This window comes from Hordeum vulgare, chromosome 6H (assembly GCF_904849725.1).
Source record: "Hordeum vulgare subsp. vulgare chromosome 6H, MorexV3_pseudomolecules_assembly, whole genome shotgun sequence".
Lineage (NCBI taxonomy): Eukaryota > Viridiplantae > Streptophyta > Magnoliopsida > Poales > Poaceae > Hordeum > Hordeum vulgare.
In genome coordinates this window covers 555,745,989-555,761,971 of record NC_058523.1, presented here as the reverse complement: position 1 = coordinate 555,761,971, position 15,983 = coordinate 555,745,989, and the positions used below count along the sequence as shown (strand labels likewise).

Below are 15,983 nucleotides of genomic sequence, written 5' to 3'. Positions count from 1 at the left end.
GCCGCGGCTTAGGGGGTGTGTGTTGGCAATAAGCCACGGCGACCGCGTCAGGTGCGCGTGCGTGCGTGCACGGGACGCGTCAGGCTCGTAGCGAGCGTGTGTGCGTTTGTGAGTTGGTTAGACGGACGTGCGGGGTGTGGCCGAGCCGGAGCGTGTGTGCGTGCGTGCGCGGCGGGCGGCCGAGTCTCCAGGAGATCGCGTACGTGCGGCGGGCGTTGCGTGGGCGCTGCGTCAAGCTGCATGCATGCCCGTGTATAACTACCGTCTGTTGTAGCTCGCGCTGTGCATTGAGTTGGTGCTCAAGAAAAACAAGACGCCGTTCGTGCGGCGGGTGGCGTACGTGCGCCAGGAAAACGCATGTGTCTTTGTGCCCTTCTTCTTCTACGAGCATAGAGAAAGAGAGAGAGGGGTAGAGCTCCGGTGAGGATGGACAAGGCTGCGGCTCTAACAAGAGCATGAGAGGATGAGAGGCAGCCTAAGACCTTTTGTATGGATGTGCCGCTTGGTATGTAAGCTACAGTGGGTAGCTTACATACCAAGCTGCTTGGCATGTTAGCTACCATGGGTAGCTTACATGCCAAGCTATATGTAGCTTGGGAGTTAAGCGATGCTTGTCCCCGGGGGCACTCTATAAACCAGCGCTCATGGGACAAGTTACACTGTAGATGAAGCCGTACGACGTCCGAAGGGACGTCGTAGTTGACTCCGGGCAGCTGCCTGACTGGCGTAGCTGGCTGGTCAGAGGAGCCGGTCGTGGGCGGAATGGGAGCAGCCGGCCTGGGCAGGCATGCATCCCGCTCGACTCTGCGTCTTTGGGGTACCTGGGGATCATTCCCCCGACAATCAAAATGGTATCCTTTTCCTTTATGAGGGTACCCAATGAAAAAAAACTAATTGTCTTTGGGTCCAACTTCATAATATGTGGATTGAATACTTTAGCTTCACCTGGGCAGCCCCACACACGCAAGTAATTCATGCTCGGTTTCTTTCCCGTCCATATTTCATAAGGTGTGCTCGGTGGTGACTTAGTTGGAGCAAGATTCAAGATGTGTGCACATGTTTTCAATGCCTCCATCCAAAGGTTTACTCGTAAGCTTGCATGACTAAGCATGCTTGGCACCATATCCATCAGGGTGCAGTTGCGACGCTCAGCTACACCATTTTGCGGAGGTTCACCGGGCATTGAATATTGGGCAATAATTCCATTTTCAGCAAGATATTTGGCAAATGGTCCTGGAATTTGCCCATAATAAGGAGCATGCGTGCCATAATATTCTCCCCCGCGATCAGAGCGTACTACTTTGATCTTTAGATCGAGTTGGTTTTCAACCTCTGCTTTATAAATCTCAAATTTGTCCAAAGCTTCGCACCGATCACGTATAGGGTAAATGTAGCCAGATCGAGAGAAATCATCCGTGAAGGTAATGAAGGAATCAAAACCATCCATAGATTTTACGTCAAAAGGTCTGCATATATCAGTATGTATAAGTTCAAGAACCCTTGTGGCTCTTACTGCTCCTTTCTTAATTGTTTTTACATACTTTCCCTTAATGCAGTCAATGAAATTGCCCGCGTTAAAGAAATCTAGTGGAGGAAGTATTTCTACTTTAATCAATCGTTCCATTCTCCCCCTCAAAATGTGGCCTAAGCGATGGTGCCACAATTTCGAAGAAGGATTAGTACTTCTCCCATTTTTCATGATTGCATTCCTTCACATTCAGTTCACAGAGATTCACACATATAGGATATTCGGAAAGATTCAACATATAAAGTTTGCCTCGTTAGACGGCGAGACCAACATCCTTATTACAATATTTTAAAAAACATTGTTTCTTCCCGAAGGTGAAGTGAAAACCATAATCATCTAAACATGAAACTAGTGTGCCTACTCAATGTAGGTACATAAAGAACGTCCTCGAGCTGAAGTAGGAAACTAGTGTGCAACTTCAAAGTGAGGGAGCCACAACTTCAACTTCAGCCTCCTTCCCATTTGCGACATTAGGTCTTCTTGAACCCCTTCTTAGGGTATGACTTGTATGGAATAGTCGCTCCTGAGTGAATCCACCATGTAGATTCAGAAAAATCAACATATAAAGATTCATCTACGAGAGTGATCTCATCCTTACCATTTTTATTCAGCCACTTAAGAAAACCTGGACAGTCTGCCTTGACATGACCTGGCTGTTTGCAAAAGTTGCAAAGCCTTTCTCCAGTGGAATTAGGGAGATTGAGTGGAGCAACCGCTGGAGGAGCGGGACGTGAAGAGCTTGCCTCATTGCATTGCTTAGGCTTTGGCTGAGTCTTTTTGAAAAATTGCCTTTTGTTGGGGACATTATTGCCAGGAGCATTGTTCTCATGCTTCCTTTTTCCAGAGTTAACATGGAAAACTTGATCCTTTTGTTCACTTTTCATTCTCTCTTCCTCGTGAACACAATGTTTAATGAGCCCAAGTAGTTTCCATTTAGTTTCGAGAGAGTTACAATTTATCTTGAATGGATTGAACTGTGAGGGTAATGACCTAAAAACAAGGAGCACAAGAAGCTCTTCGTTCAAGTCACACTTCACGGTTTTAAGCTTTGCCGCGGCATTGCTCATACTTAATATGTGTTCACTCACACTTATGTGCCCATCATATTTTGAAAGCAGCTTGTGCAAAATCTCATGAGCATACACTTTCTCTGAGCCCTTAAATTATTCTTCCACCGATTTCAAATATTCGACGGCATTTTCCTTAGTGAGAATAGCCCCTTTAATCTCAATCGAGATGGAGAAGTTCATAATTAGGAGTGTCATTCTGTTTGACCTCTCCCACTTCTTAAGCTCAGCATACCCAGTGGCACCCTTTGCAGATTCCTCTGGTTTACTTTCCCTAAGCGCGAGGTCAACCTCATGCCAACCCAAGTGCAATAGCAACGAGTCCTTCCATGTTTGGAAGTTGTTTCCCGTTAGTGCACTAGTAGAAATAAGGGCTTTGGTCCAGGCTCGAAAAACACATTAGTCCCGGTTCCTTTACGAACCGGGACTAATGTTAGTATTAGTCCCGGTTCGAGCGGCAAAGGCGCCGGTCGGGCATTAGTCCCGGTTCAAATGGAACCTTTAGTCCCGGTTAGTGTCTCGAACCGGGACTAAAGGGTTTGGAGGATTTAGTCCCGGTTCGTGTCTTGGACCTTTAGTCCCGGTTCGCGTCTCGAACCGGGACTAAAGGTGTTCAGATATTTTTTTTCTGTTTTTAAATTCTTGTTTGTAGTTTCTGTTTTAAATTGCTTATATCTTTTAGGATATTTGGTGTTTTTGATTGATTCTTTTTGCATTAGATTCAAAATTTTGTCTAGTTTGTGTTTGTGCCATTAGTTTTCAAATTTGAATGGTTTAAATTTGAATTTGTTTAAATTTGCTTCAAACCCAGTTTTTGAATAACTTGAGTTTACAAATAGTTCTTAATTTAATTCTTTTTGGTCCCACTCATATGTTAGATTGTTGTCACAGTAAGATTTATTTGGTTATTTTTAGAATAATTTAAATTAGGATTTTAATTAAAGAAATATTGTTTTGCTTATATAATTGTTTTAGTCATTTAATTGTTGTTTTTATTATTATTTTTAGTTAGTTCTTTCTGTAGATTTTAACATGGTGTAGTATGGTGCATATTTAATGCACAAAAAAATCTACAGTTTAATTAATTTGAAAAAAATGCCTTTGTAGCAGATGGGTTTTCGTCTGAAACCTTGATACTTTGAGTTTTGTAGAAAATAAACAAAAATGATAAAATCTTTAAAAAATAAACAAAAATGATAAAATCTTCAAAAAATAAAATCCTTTGAGATGTTGTTAGGTTTTAGTGTCTAGTCGGTATAGAAATTTTGAGATATGAATTTTGACCGTTTTTGCAAAAAAAAGGAAAAAAAATAAACGGCCATAACTTTTGCATACGACGTCCAAAAAAATTAATATATAAAAAAAACTAGAAAAAATTGGTACTCAATTTCACCCGGGCTTGCCCGGTGAAGTTTTCTCACATGCTCAAATTTCCAAATGGAAAAAAAGTTATTTCAAAAAGAAATTTTTTCCAAAAAAAAGAAAAATAATTTTATTTAAAAATATTAGGTTGTTTTCATTGAAATTCACTATTATTGTTACTTATTAAGTTTATTTTAATAATTGTTTGTAATTCAACAAATTAAATCATGTGACATGACATCAAGACCCAAGTTGTTTAGGATGGATAGCTTACTATTGTCAGGAAAACAACAAGTGCACACTTGGTAACTAGGGGCGATAGAACTAGAAAGTTAAGCGTGCTCGGGCTGAATCAGTGAAAGGATGGGTGATCGGCCGCGAAGTTAGACGATTTGAAATGAGTGATCTCACGCTAGAGCAGCGAGGATGGGTGATTAGAGATTAAATTGTTAAATAATTCAAAGATTATAAAATTAGAATAAAACATAAAAAATATTCAAAAATAAAATTTGAATTTTTTTTGTGAAAAAATCTACCTTTTCGGGTCAAACAAAAAAAAAAACAGACGGATCCTTTATTCCCGGTTCTTAAGTAGAATCGGGACTAAAGATACTCCCTTCGAGGCGACCACGTGGAGCATCTTTGGTCCCGGCTTGGAACAGGACCGGGACTAAAGGTTAGGCCTTTAGTCTCGCCCCTTTAGTCCCGGTTGGTGAATCGGGACTAAAGCCCCTTATGGGCCGGGACTAAAGGCCCTGTCCCCACTAATGGTGGCTCCATATTTTCGAAACCACGAGGGCCGGAAGCTGTCATTATTTTAAAATATCATAAGTCTAGGAAAAGAGCATCATGATTAAAATAAAATTGCAGGAAAAATTAACCTACGTTTGGTTGATCAATTTTCATGTAAAATTTAATTCCAAATTATATCACCGTCGGGCAGAAAATAACAAGGAATTAATAATAAACGTTGGTTGTATTACGAAAAACATCACATTAATATGCCATAAATGACACAAACATTATTTTCATAAAAGTTTTCCAAATAAAATTTCTAGTTGGTTCCATTTTATTCAGAAAACCAAGACATGATTTTTCAACATTATTTTTTGTTAATTTTTTATTTATAACAGTGCAAAACATTTTTAGAACAACTTCAGAAAATGCAGAAAGTGTGAAGAATCTTATTGTGGCCCATTATAACTTCTAGCCCAACAAACAAAACGTAAAAGGAAAAAATAAACAGATTTTTTTTGTCTGTGGGCTAAGACAACTTGGGCCGAAGCCCGGTCGTGAAATCGGCCCGTTAGTCGACCGAAAGCATGTCTGGGCACCGCTTCGGCTGGACCGTGCGATCGAGCCAGCGGCTCGGATTGCTCCCAGCAGACGGAAAACCGGGACAGGGGGAACCCTAGCCCCCAAATCCCATTTCCCCGATCGAGTGCATCAGTCCCGAGCGAGCTCGTCTAAGGGCGACGGCTGGCCGCGCCCGTGAAGCAACGCTGGCAAGGTCGCGCCCGCGTGGCAACGACGGCGAGCACGCCGGTCATGGCGACGCGGCGGCTGCGCTGGCCGGAGCAGCGTGCAGGGGACTTCGTCCCACGCGCTCCTCCGTCGAGCGTGGCTATGGTGACGCACTTTCTAGCACCATGGAGATGACGGCGTCGTGCGAGGCGGAGAGGCCAAGCGATGCACGCGCGTCCGTGAGCGGAGTAGGGAAAAGGAGCTGCATCTTCCCGCACGTCCTCCGGGAGACGGCGGCATTCCGGTCATGGCGCACGCACGGCGGCGGCCGTGCGGACCCAAGAGCCGGCGTCGTCAAGGTGAGCCCCAAACCATCTATCCCAAAATTCGTACATCTGGTTCTGCTTTGGATTTGCATTTGAAAATCTTTGGGGAATATTCGAGGGTTTCGGATCCTGCCTATTTCGGGGTAATTTCATGATTTCGTGAGACATTCGAATCCCTTCCTTCTATATGATTTAACAGGAACCGAAGATAGAACCTAATCATCAAAACATAACGCAGAAACGTGGAATAATCAATAGTAGCACTAATCATCAGCCTTTAACAATGATGATCTGGACTTGAAAAAATGACATTAACATGACCAGACCATCATTATGGATCTAATCTAGACTTAAAACGGCTCGAGATACCATTGTTAGACTTAATCCCGCAGGATTAAGGAACTGGATCTAATGCCTAGAGATTAGATCACCTAACAGAACAACCAGAGTGAGAGATTAGGGTTCTTACCACCAATGGAAGAGGTCATTGGTGTAGTCGATGCGAAGTCCCTTGCCTGCTCGATGCAGGTGTGATGCAGGCTCGGTGCAGATGGTCGCAGCGGGTAGCGGCGTCCCTCTGGGAGCCATCGACACTGCCCTGGTACAAGGGCAGAGCTTGGAGATGATCTTCTCGTCGTGCAGCGCTCCTCCAGATCGGTTAGGGTTTTAGGGATGTAGGGAGCAGTAGTAGACCATACGTGAAATTGATCTCACACGCAGGTGCCGGCTCCTCCCCACCCTTTTATGTGCGCCGGCGACAAGGGACCAAAACCACGTTGGTTAGGGTGCTCCCGATCAGGGTGCTTCTGTTGTGACGAGGGAAACGTTCGTTGGAACGTGGCCCCCTCTTTTCACGTTACTTTCTGTTTATTCTTTATTTTATTTTTCTTCCTTTCTTTTCTGTGCAGCCCGTTGGGCCTTAGATCAAATACCAACCACTATGTCTCGGACAAAAGATACACATCATTTCCTACTATCTCACCGAATCATTCTAATATTTGGTTTCATGCCACCCATACTGTTGATCTTTTTTATGCTCAGCAGGATGTCAAGAGCAAGCCTGTCATTCTTGTTTTGTTTTGTTTTTTGGCCATGTGTAATTATCCGGGTTGGGACCTTCCCAACCTTCTCTTTGGCAATAAATGATTCGGTGAGATCGTGACTCTCAGTGCTCAGCAATCAGCAACACAGATCAAAAGGATAGTTTCAGTAAAAATCTTCAGGATTTGTCATGCTAGCCATTAGCTAGTTACCGACTATGACGAAGCGTAGAACCCTTTGTCTCGGGCCGCAATGTATTTATATCACAATATCTTGAAGTATAAGGCAAGATCTTATCAAAAGGTTACAGGAGATAAGGGAGATCAGAGAATAGATAGAAACGGTTTAAACTACCGTCGTATCCTATACAATTGTCTAACACTCCCCCTCAATCTAAAGCCTATTTAGCAAGGTTGAGATTGTACTTAAAATCATCTAGCCTCCTCATTGTGAGAGGTTTGGTGAACCCATCAGCAAGTTGATCACCTGTTGGAATGAATCTTATATCAAGTAATTTGCGTGTTACTCTTTCTCTGACAAAGTGAAAATCAACCTCAATATGTTTTGTTCTTGCATGAAAAACAGGATTAGCTGAAAGATAGGTTGCACCAAGATTGTCACACCATAATCTGCCAGCCTGAGGCACCTTGATTCCAAGTTCATGTAACAAAGTCTGAATCCACATTACCTCAGCTGTTGCATTTGCTAAAGCCTTATATTCAACCTCAGTACTAGACCTTGAGACTGTTGCCTGCTTCCTTGCACTCCATGACACAAGATTTGTTTCCAGAAATACAGCAAAGCTACCTGTTGACCTTCTGTCATTAGCATACCCTGCCGAGTCTGCATCAGAGTAGGCTGACACAAGCATAGATGGAGATTTTACAATTTGAAGACCAAGTCCTTCTTTAAACTTAAGATACCTCAAAATTCTTTTTACTGCTGTCCAATGAGAAGTAGTAGGAGCATGTAAGTATTGACATACTTTGTTGACAAAATATGAAATATCAGGTCGTGTGAGAATCAAATACTGCAATGCACCTACAATACTCCTATAGTTTGTTGCATCATCTGGCCCAAGTGCTTCTCCACTCTCAACAGTGAGTTTTTCTGAAGTAGAGATAGGTGTACTAACTGGCTTACATTTTTCCATACCTATTCTTTTAAGAATATCAGCAGTATACCTTTCTTGTGTAAGAAGTATACCATCTTTTACCTTCTTTACCTCAATTCCAAGAAAGTAGTGAAGATCTCCTAGATCTTTAAGAGAAAACTCTAGTTTTAAATCTTTAAGCAGACAAGTTGTAGCATTTGAACTTGAGCTGGCAACAATTATATCATCAACATAAACAAGAACAAATATAGTAACATTGTTCTTACTGTAGAAGAATAAGGAGGTATCTGCCTTTGATGGTGTGAACCCAAGTTTTTGTAACTGTGTACTTAACCTTGAATACCAGGCTCTTGGGGCCTGTTTCAACCCATACAAAGGCTTATCCAATTTGCAGACATGATGTGGTGTGTTCTTGTTTTCAAACCCTGGTGGTTGCCGCATGAACACTTCTTCCTCAAGAACACCATGAAGGAACGCGTTCTGGACGTCTAGCTGTCGTAGGCTCCAACCTCTGGAAATAGCAATAGACAGTACAAGTCGAATAGTGGCTGACTTAATAACAGGGCTAAAAGTATCCTCATAATCAATACCAAACCTTTGTTTAAACCCTTTTGCAACCAGTCTAGCTTTGTATCTGTCTATACTACCATCAGCTCTTTTTTTGATTTTATATACCCATTTGCAATCTATCACATTTGCACCCTTCTTTGGTAAGACTAACCGCCACGTTTTATTTTGAATCAGTGCATCATACTCAACATCCATGGCTTTCTTCCAATCCTTGTGAGCAATGGCATCATGCAAAGTTATTTGTTCACGAGTACTTGTGAGGAAAGCACGTTTATGTGTGTCATACCTGACTGTACCGTCTGTATATTTCTTATCCTTGACAACACCTGACCGAGACCGTGTATGACGAGGAGGAGGAGGAGTTGGAGTTGTTGCAGGTCTGTCCACAGAAGAGTCAGCGGCAGAGGATCCAGTCGAGTCGGTCGGGCTGGCCCCCTCGCCAACAGTGCCAGAAGGCGGCCCACTGTTGGTGGAGCCAATGGGCGCCGCGCCTGGGATCCCATCGAAGGCGGCACTGACGTGGGTGGACGCCGCACGTGGGGCGCTGTCAGTTGGCGCGGGAGGATCCTCCTGGGATTCGCCGACGCGGGTGGGCTCCGCACGGGGCCGCTGTCGGCCACGCGGGCGCCTGGGGCCAAGCTGGCGATTGGCGCGTGGGATCCGCCAACGCGGGTGAGCCCCGCACGTGGGGTGTTGTCGGCCACGCGGTTGCTGGCGGTTGGCGCGGGAGAATCCTCCTGGGATTCCGCGTCGGGCAGACTGCGCCGGGTGTCAAACCTCGGATCGCACGCCTGCAGGAGCTGCAGTAGCCAGCGGATCAGCTTGGATTTCCGCGCGAGTCTTGGCTGCATCTGGGTACATGAAATAATGCCCTGTAGCTGCATTTTCAACATCAGTTTCAACAGATTCCATGATATTTTTCACATGATTAGTCCTAATTAATTCACCCCCGTGATTAGAAGATGAAAAAGGCTCGGAAAGAAGGGAGATTTTTGCACGCAAAAGAGCTCCCGCATTAGTATGGAGTTTAGCAAAGGGAAACATGGTTTCATCAAAAATAACATCACGGGAAATATAGATACGACCGGATGAGATGTGTAGACACTTGTAGCCTTTATGGAGATTACTATAACCAAGGAACACACATTGTGTGGACCGAAACTCGAGTTTATGATGATTATAGGGACGAAGGTTTGGGTAACATGCACACCCAAAGATTTTGAGAGAACTGTAGTCTGGTTTTTGATCAAACAAACGTTCCAATGGAGTAGTGTTGCCAGTGACTTGACTAGGCAAACGATTTATAAGGTATGTGGCCGTGATAAAGGCCTCATCCCAATACTTGAGTGGCATGGATGCGTGAACTAGGAGGGATAGGCCAACTTCAACAATATGGCGGTGTTTTCGTTCGGCCGAACCATTTTGTTGATGAGCATGGGGACAAGAAACATGGTGAATAATGCTAATGCAACGAAAGGAGTTAAGTTTCTCATACTCTCCTCCCCAGTCACTTTGGACTGTAAGGATCTTTTTGTCAAATTGTCTCTCAACAAGTGTTTGGAATTCTTGAAAGACAGAAAAAACTTCAGATTTTTTTTAAGCAAATAGATCCATGTGAACTTGCTATAATCATCGATGAAACTGACAAAATATTTCTTTCTACTAAAAGAATCTGTTGCATGACTCCATACATCACTGAAAATAAGCTCTAAAGGAACATGAGACACACTATTTGACAAAGGATAGGGAAGTTGGTGACTCTTGGCACATTGACAAGCTTCACAAACAGACTCTGTATTGGAACTACTTGACAATGCAAGATTGCCTTTATTGACTACTTGCTTAACTATATTTGAAGAAGGATGCCCTAATCTCTGGTGCCATCTGGCTAGCGACGGCTTGGTGGCAGAGTAAACTTGGCGACGATGCTTTCGATTAAAGACTCTTGATGTGATGGGGGTATAGTCCTCCAATGCATCTACCGCGGTGGATGAGTTCCCTCGTTGCCCGATCCTTAATGAAAAAATAGGTAGGATGAGTTTCAAAGAAAATTGTTGTCGGATGTCAAACGGGACATGGAAGCTAGATTCTTATCGGCTTGTGGAACATAAAGAACATGTTTAAGAACAAGATCACGTTTAAGGCTAGGGGAATTAATAGAGGATTGACCAATGTGAAGAATATCCATACCTCCACCACTTGCGGTGTGAATCTGGTCATTGTCGTGGTACCTCTCCCGGAGGGCCAGCTTCTCTAGCTCATTCATGACATGATCTGTGGCGTCGGAGTCGGCGTACCAAACCGTCTCACCATCGGCTCCACCGTGTTCCCGTGTGGCGGCAGCAGCTTGCCGTGTTTCGGGCGTGTAGTCCTCATCATACCGGTGCCAGCAGTCAATGACTTCGTGGCCCGGCTTCTTGCAAAGCTGGCATCTCAGTCGGCGATTGTTGTTGTAGCCGCCGCCGTTGTAGCCGTTGTTGTAGCCACCGCCGCGATCACCGCCGCCGCGGTCACCACCACCACCAGGGCGAGCCTGGCCCTGGTTTCCGGCGCGTCCTCCACCACCGTTTCCGCATCCGCGCCCTTCCTGTCCACGCCCACGGCCACATCCGCGGGAGGCGGCGTTGACAGAGGATTGGCGCAGATTGGTTCCTTGCAGCATACTGAGACGGGCGTCGAAGCTTAGAAGCTGGTTGTAGAGCTCCTGAACCGTGACCGGTTCGACCCGCGCGGCCAAGGCCGAGATCACGGGATTGTAGTCGATGTCGAGGCCGGCTATGACGTGAGAGATGATCTCGGCATCTCCGAGCGGTGCACCGGCGCAGGCAACTTCATCTGTAAGGGTTTTGATCTTTCCAAGGTATTCTGCCATGGTTAGATTACCTTTTTGCACATTGGTGAGGGCCATCCTTGTGTTGATCTTTTGGGCTTGTGTTTGTGCAGCAAACATGGCATGGATGGAAGTCCATACCTCGGCCGGCGTCTGTGGCATCGCCACTTGCACGAGAACCTCTCGAGAGAGAGATCCCATGAGGTATCCTTGTACTTGCTGTTGCTGTGCGTACCAGATTGATCTGGCGTAGTTGAAGACCTGCTCTTCCTTCCCATCCTTGGTGATGGCGATGGTGGGAGGAGGCGCCGGGCTTGCGGCGTCGAGGAAGTGTTCCATCTGTGCTTCCTTGATCTGGGGTAGCATGACGGCCTTCCAAAGGAGGAAGTTCGTCCTGGTGAGCTTCTCTGATGGAGGTGGACCGAGAGAGAGCGAGGTATTGGAGGAGGATGTGGGCGCGGCGGATGTAATCTGGGTGGATGCAATGGTGGGAAGCGCGGGGCCTGTCATCGTCGACTCTCTCTACGATCGATGGAGCGGTTTCTCTTCTCGGTAGCTAGGCGTCGAGAGGAAGGGCTCTGATGACCATATGATGAAGCGTAGAACCCTTTGTCTCGGGCCGCAATGTATTTATATCACAATATCTTGGAGTACAAGGCAAGATCTTATCAAGAGGTTACAGGAGATAAGGAAGATCAGAAAAGAGATAGAAACGGTTTAAACTACCGTCGTATCCTATACAATTGTCTAACACCGACCACTCCCATTGTATGGTGTACAAAAAAATATAGTCCACGTCTTGGTCTTGTCATGCTGACTGTTCTAATAATGGAGTTATCGCAAAAAAAATAAACTTTGTTTAGCTTAGAGTTATCTTAAAGATAATAACGAGTCAATAAGCTGCTGTTTTTTTGCGAGAAGCCAAGAACATAGGGATGCTTGTGCCGTTGAAGTCATTCAAGCTCAGATCAAGATACCTCAGGTGTTGTAAAGTAGCCAAAGAGGAGCTCATCTCTCTTGTCGACAACCTCAACGAGTTTCTCGTGTCCACGTAGATGTAGTCATCCATGAAGTACATGTTGTTGTCCGGGTATTCCCTGTAGTCGGACCGGTCGGCGTAAACGATGTGTCTGTTGCGGGGGTTGAGCTTGATGAGATGGCATGTTATGTTGCTGCACCAGACTCCCTTCCATTGGTAACAACCCTGGCATGACGAGAGATGCCCAGCAAGGTCAAGCAGGCTTGCCTTGAAGGACAAAAGCGCATCTCTCGCTCGCTGTTGATGCAGGCCCCTGATACACTCACTTGACCATGGGACCCTGATACACTCACTTGACCATGGGACTTGGTCACGTGGATGCTGCTTGCAAGATCAACAGACAAAGCAGTAGTGCAGTTCCTCAATGAGAAGCACGAGCTTAGTCATATTGGTCGGGGAATGGCAGGTGGAAATGAGATTGGACAGAGCAACTTATCTCTATCCCGGTTCCACCACAACTGTAGTGCCAGTCATGGCGTGAAGGTTGGATCACGCTCTGATAACCATGTCAAAATAAATGGAATGGTTTTTGCCGTGCCTGGTAGCGACGGATTTGCATACTAGTATTAATAATATGGCAATCTTGATTGCCAGGTACAAGAGATTACAAGATCAAACTTACAAAGAAACTATCCTAGCTAATCTGTCAAATATAATTATAAGGATTACATACTAATGTATATACATTAACAAACCTTATCAATGATTTAACTTACCAATGATTTTCAGGTTTTCAATCAAGTTTCCAAGGCTCTCCGGAAGGGACTTTAGTTTAGGGCCATGTGAGAGGTTGAGTGTTTGAAGCATTTTGAGGCTTCCAAGGCTCTCCGGAAGGGACTCTAGTTTATAGCACCATGAGAGGTTGAGTGTTTTAAGGTTTTTGAGGCTTCCAAGGCTCTTTGGAAGGGACTTTAAGTTTCTACAGTGTGAGAGGTCTAGGTTTTGAAGGTTTTCTAGGCTTCCAAGGCTATCCGGAAGGGACTCTAGGTTTGTACAGTGTGAGAGGTTGAGTGTTTTAAGGTTTTTGTGGCTTCCAAGGCTCCCTGGAAGGGACTCTAGTCTATAGCAGCTTGAGAGGTCTAGGTTTTGAAGGTTTTCCAGGCTTCCAAGGCTCTCTCGAAGGGACTTTAGTCCAGTGCAGTGTGAGGGGTTGAGTGTTTGAAGGTTTTTGAGACTTCCAAGGCTCCCTGAAAGGGACTTTAGTCCAGCGCAGCCTGAAAGGTTGAGTGTTTGAAGGTTTTTGAGGCTTCCAAGGCTCCCTGGAAGGGACTCTAGGTCATAGCAGACTGAGAGGTCTAGTTTTTGAAGGTTTTCCAGGCTTCCAAGGCTCTCTGGAAGGGACTTTAGTTTAGTGCAGTGTGAGAGGTTGAGTGTTTGAAGGTTTTTGAGGCTTCCAAGGCTTCCTGAAATGGACTTTAGTCCAGCGCAGTTTGAGAGGTTGAGTGTTTGAAGGTTTTTGAGGCTTCTAAGGCTCCCTGGAAGGGACTCTAGTCTATAGCAGCTTGAGAGGTCTAGTTTTTGAAGGTTTTCCAGGCTTCCAAGGCTCTCTGAAAGGGACTTTAGTTTAGCGCAGCGTGAGAGGTTGAGTGTTTGAAGGTTTTTGAGGTTTCCAAGGTTCTCTGGAAGAGACTTAAGTTCTCCACACCCTTTGAGGTACAGTGTTTGCAGGTTTTTCAGGCTTCCAAGAATCTCTGGTATGACTTTGATACTAGTACAATTAGATAAGTCAAGATGTGCTAGACTCCCAAGTTTGCCAATCGAGCTTGGTATTCTTGAAATTTCCCGTGATCCATTGAGATTCAGGTAACGTAATTTTGAGAGACGAGTGATACTCTCGGGAAACTGTCGATCTTGCAGCTTCGGAGCAATAAGAAACTCCAATTGCTTCAGTTGCCCTAGAGCGCTTGGAAACTCTTTGATGGAGCATCCAGATAGATCCAAGACATGCAAGCACTTTGGAAATGAAAATGCACCACCATGGAATTGACAATCCGAAAAATGCATCGCCCTTAACTTAGGTGGGAAAATAGTTGACATCTTCCTTGCCTTGATGTAATCTGAAATATTGCAATTTGTAAGAGACGCATAGTGGCAGTATTCTTTTCTTCTAGCATTGCTTTCTAATTCAGCATCAAAGACAACCAACTCTTCAGTAATGACCGATCTTGCGAGATCATGCACCAGATCGTGCATGGTGAAGATTCTTTCGGCAAATGACTGAAACAAAAAATAGCTTAAATCCTCCAGAAAAATTGTCAAGAGAATGGTACTGGTTATACAAATGATGTGACATTATCATTTTAGAAAAAATAATACGCTCAACTCAGCAGCCGTAAGTGGAGAAAGCGGCAGTGGTGCAAATGCAAACGTGTTTAGAGAACCGGGAACTGAAATACAAAATCTCTGGGAGAGCAGGGGGAAGGGATTTACTAACGGAATGACATAACTTTAGGTGCACCAGGGCACTTTAGTGACACATATTCAAGACTCTTAATTAATTAATTCCATCTTGTACATGTTACATATTTTTATGGAAAATTGTTGTCCAGCCAAATACAGACTGGATTTGATAAGCCAAACAAAATACAATACTATGCATTAACTGTATGAGCAGTGATCCAAATGGGCTGGCTTTTGACAAGGGTAAACTACAACAGGATGGATGAAGGTGTTACTTCTCTTTTTACTCGAGGCAGGTACATATATGCTCCCCCACACTTGGGCAATTTTTAGAGGAAAGTGTGGGAGTGTAATCTGGTGCACCAATATCTTGAGTGCTTTATTTGCCACTAAAGGCAAAACATATACATGGATTAATGTACCAAACTGTCAAAATATATAAGATGTATGTATGCTTCTGCACAGTAACTGTTGCATGTCATTTGATAATTGAGTAAAAAGGAATATTCTTTATTCTATATTGTACATGTAGTATGTCGTAGTAACGCACCTTGTGCAATTTTGAATGCTGTAGGAAAGACATCCCCAGGAATTGCCTAACATACTTCTCGCCGAGTTGCATGGCTGAAAAGGTATTAGATGGCTCGATGAAACCAAGAGTGATCCATTGATAGATCAGGTCATCTTCACTTATATTGTGACCTTTATGGAAGATACCGCAATAGGCAAAGCATAACCTCAGATATGGTGTCAGAGTATTGTGACTTAACTTCAAGGATGGTAACACTGTATTATCAGAAAATGGTTCATCCCAAATATCACTATTGCGCATTGCTTCCCAGTCAGTAAGATTCATTCCAGATAGCAAGAATCCAAGTGCTTGAGCTGCTAATGGCAAACCTCCACATTTCTTTGCAATCGTCTGTCCAATTGGTTCAACTTGCGCTTTATCAGCTCTAGATTCAAAGCCACTATTTTGCCTGATTAATCTCCAGCACATGTCATTGTCCAAGAGATCTAACATGTATGGTTCAACAGTACAAATTTTTCTTGCTATGTCTATGCTGCGTGTTGTGACTAAGACTCTCATCTTGGAGCTTCCATTCAACATAAGCTTGAGTTGATTCAGTTGGGAGGTATCTGTCTCCCATAGGTCATCTAAAACAATTAGTGTCTTCTTATCTTGAAGTAAATGTTTAAGATGTTGGTTTATTAACTGCCTTGTATCTAGATTATGGCTTC

General features: G+C 44.2%; 1 protein-coding gene and 1 non-coding gene across 2 annotated transcripts; one reads left to right on the top strand and one right to left on the bottom strand.

Annotated features, from left to right (window-relative positions):
- The first annotated feature begins 5,383 nt into the window (after positions 1 to 5,383).
- On the top strand, positions 5,384 to 15,952 carry LOC123403848. Its single transcript, XM_045097769.1, has 2 exons — positions 5,384 to 5,780; positions 15,316 to 15,952. Exons 1-2 carry the CDS (start codon positions 5,607 to 5,609, stop codon positions 15,367 to 15,369), a joined length of 228 nt encoding a protein of 75 aa, XP_044953704.1. The 5' UTR covers positions 5,384 to 5,606; the 3' UTR covers positions 15,370 to 15,952.
- Positions 11,146 to 11,284, bottom strand: LOC123406616. The gene has a single exon (XR_006612280.1). It is a non-coding gene; the product is annotated as a small nucleolar RNA Z247 (small nucleolar RNA).
- Positions 15,953 to 15,983: the final 31 nt, after the last annotated feature.